The sequence below is a fragment of the Fukomys damarensis genome, unplaced genomic scaffold (genome assembly GCF_012274545.1).
Source record: "Fukomys damarensis isolate Sample0158 unplaced genomic scaffold, DMR_v1.0_HiC HiC_scaffold_33, whole genome shotgun sequence".
NCBI classification, from domain to species: domain Eukaryota; kingdom Metazoa; phylum Chordata; class Mammalia; order Rodentia; family Bathyergidae; genus Fukomys; species Fukomys damarensis.
In genome coordinates, this window is record NW_022900945.1 from 51,015,242 (window position 1) to 51,018,172 (window position 2,931).

At 54.3% G+C, this 2,931-nt stretch overlaps 1 protein-coding gene across 2 annotated transcripts in view; it reads right to left on the reverse strand.

The window, feature by feature from the left end:
- The window catches only part of Pias3 (protein inhibitor of activated STAT 3), a 9,866-nt gene that overhangs the window by 5,590 nt on the left and 1,345 nt on the right, over window positions 1–2,931 (reverse strand). For both annotated transcript variants that reach the window (XM_010629507.3, XM_010629508.2), the window contains exons 2-5: window positions 1,129–1,546; window positions 902–986; window positions 658–708; window positions 331–421 (exon numbers count right to left, since the gene is read on the reverse strand). In XM_010629507.3, the coding sequence (XP_010627809.1) occupies window positions 331–421; window positions 658–708; window positions 902–986; window positions 1,129–1,543 (642 nt within the window). In that variant the 5' untranslated portion in view covers window positions 1,544–1,546. The remainder of the gene's footprint in view (window positions 1–330; window positions 422–657; window positions 709–901; window positions 987–1,128; window positions 1,547–2,931) is intronic.

The following is a 2,931-nucleotide window of genomic DNA, read 5'->3' on the forward strand; positions in this document are numbered from 1 at the left end:
TCTTCCTAAGGCCCAGGCTTAGGCTTAGTTTGAATTCGCAATGCTCCTGCTTCAGCCTCTGAATGCTGAGATAAAGGAGGTTGCCACCATACCCAGAGCTAAGAAGCCTTTCTTGAACCTTTGAGTTGAATTAATGTGCCTTCTCAAGGTCCTGACAGAACCTCCGTTCAGCTCTTAGTATTCTCCAGAGTACACTGATTCTGTCAGTAAACTGAGTACCTACTCCGCAGCAGGCACTATCCTAGGTTTATCTCTTTCCTAGGAGGTTTGTAGCTAATATTTATGCACTGAAACTGGAGGGGTTGCTGCCCAAAGAAGAAGAACGTTTACCGGCAGGGGGCACAGTTTCCCATTGACCTTGACAAAGAGGTTGGGGGGGAAATAATCCTCCTGGGGGCAGCTGGTCTCACAGAGACAGAACCTGGTGAGGAATAAGAGGATGAAAGGATAGAAAGCAGTTTCTTGGGCTCAATCTGGCAGAGGCAGGCGACCCCAGAAAACTGGTCATGGATCTCTTAGCCCTCTGTATCCAGCAATCCCAGAGCTAGAGCAGACAGAGGCAGAGCGCAGCTACCTCACAGGAGTATCTGTCACACACCCCTACTTCACTTCCATCTCCGGGGAGCCCAGCGGGGTAGAGACGGGGCAGCCACTCACCTAAGCTGCACCTGTATGGTATAATCACATTTGGCTCCTGGAAGAACCTCTCTGTAACAGGGAGGGAGAGGGAGCGATATCAGCGTGTGGCCCCCAGAGGTGAGGTGCAGAGAACAGACACATGAAAGAATGACAGGCAAAGCAGGTACGGGAGGAGTGACAGGGAGAGTGGAACAGAAAAGGCAGAGAGCAGAGTCTGGGGTGGACACACACAGATGAAGCCAAAGGACTGAAAGAGATGTACCTGGACGTGAGAATCTGCTGTACTTGCTGGGGGGTGAGGGCGAAAGTAAAGTGTGCTTCCTCAAACCGCTGACTAGAAGTGGATGCTGAGGACACAAAGAGGCAGTTAGTCCCACACCGTGCACTGGCAGCCACAGGAGCTGTCTCCACCCCAGACTGCTGGTCCCACAGGACTACAACTGAGAAAGGAGTCCAGCCTAGAAGACTGAAGGATCACAGGAGCCATACCGAGGGTGGTAGGTCGAATGAGCTCCCCGTAGACTTCATAGAAAGGCAATGGTTTCATGGTGACATCGGGGTGCACGGGCTGGGCAAGAGAGGGGTGCACGTCCACCTCATGCTTGGGGCCCAGCAGGGTGCCAGGGGCCAGGAGGGCTGGGGGAATGGGAGCTAGGGGGCCAGGAGAGCCTACAGGAGAGGTGCCAGGGGGCAGAGAGAGCATGGAGAGATCAGAGGGCCCCAGGGTCTTCCTGGGAAAGCGCCGACGGTAAAGCTCTTTGATCTTCATCTGGACACTGGGATCACAGCTGGACTTGAGGAGGTTCAGGGCCTTGGCCAGGAGCTCGTGTTTCCGTCCACTCTTGTTCCGGCCAGCAAAGCCGAGGAGCACCTGGAGCTCAGACACCCGGAAACTCATCACCATGTGCTGTGGAGAAGAACAGCTTAAGGATCCTAAGCTCGCGTGGACCTGTCCTGCCAGGGACAAGGTGGCCAGCGCTTCTTTTCCCCCAGCAGTGATCAGAAAAGTACTTTGTAGCTAGTGAGTTACTGCAGGCAGTTAATCTGGTCAAGGGACATCTCAGTCTCACTTTAACAGCCTTCAGGTCCGCCTCACCAGCACCTCCCTGAGACACAGCAATCCTACTGCCCTACGCCTGCAAGTTGTCCAGTGTGGAAACAAGATGGCACCCACGAGGCCATGCCCAGACACAACTCTGAGTCCACTAGGGCCTCCTAACTCCAGCCTAGACTCTCCTTATCTCCTCTCGTGCTCTTTTTCCAATGCATCCCCCAGCCCCTCTTAGAGAGGATAAGAGACTGGGAGAAGGCGGGAGAAAAGAGAGGATTCAGGCCCAACCGCCCCACAAGGAAGGGGCCAGGCGGCTGGAGGACTGTGTTTGAAGGCACACCAATCCACTTCAGCTGTTTTCCCCAAGCCTCCTCAGCTTTTATGGCCAGGGTTTCTAGGTCAGAGTTCAGTGCTCATAACTCCTCCAAAACCCTTTCTCAACATCATTCTCATAACTACTCTCCCTTTGAGAGAATCAGAACCAAAACTTTTGCGTGTGCGTGTGCGTGTGCATGCGCGCGCGCGTGTGTGTATGGTCGGGGGTGTTAACAATGAGTCACGAGCCCAGGTAAACTGCCTGTTTCCTCATCTTCCAGGAGCTAATATCCTGTTTGTCTCCCTCGTGGAAAACTTAGGTGATTCAATCCATCCATATACCCCAGTGGGGGGGTGGAAGAGGAGGGGGCCACCTTCCTAACAGAGGTCCTGGGAGAATGAGGGTAGGGCCCAGGGCCAGGGCAAAAGTCACAAGTCACAAGCACCTCTAAGGAGACTGGATCGACTGGCTAGACCCCAAGGCTGCCTAGGACCATGGCTCTATTTCAAAGGACAGAACAAAGCCAGAAAGCTGGGGGATAAACCCAGCAGCTTAAGGTTCTGTCAGATGACCTCAGTGGTTCCTGAAAGACTCTGTGTGGTGAGGGGAGGCGAGCTCTCTCCTTCAGGGCTCCCATCTGTGACTCGCTAGACCTTGCTACAGCCAGGCCTCGCCAGCCCTCCACAGCTCACCTCTCAGGTAGCTTTGTCTTGACCCCTTTTTGAGGAATGCGATGAAAAACTTCCTCTTCTAGCTTCCTCCTTACCCTAACTTGTCTTTATCTCTCCTTTTTCTCTTTGCCTATAACTTCCCTCCTTTCCAGCCCAGTTTCACGCCGCCCTGCCCCAAGACAGCCGCTCACCAGGGCCGGACTCCCCCGGCCTCCGGGATGCTCCTGCCCCACCCCTCGAGGCGTCGGCCACAA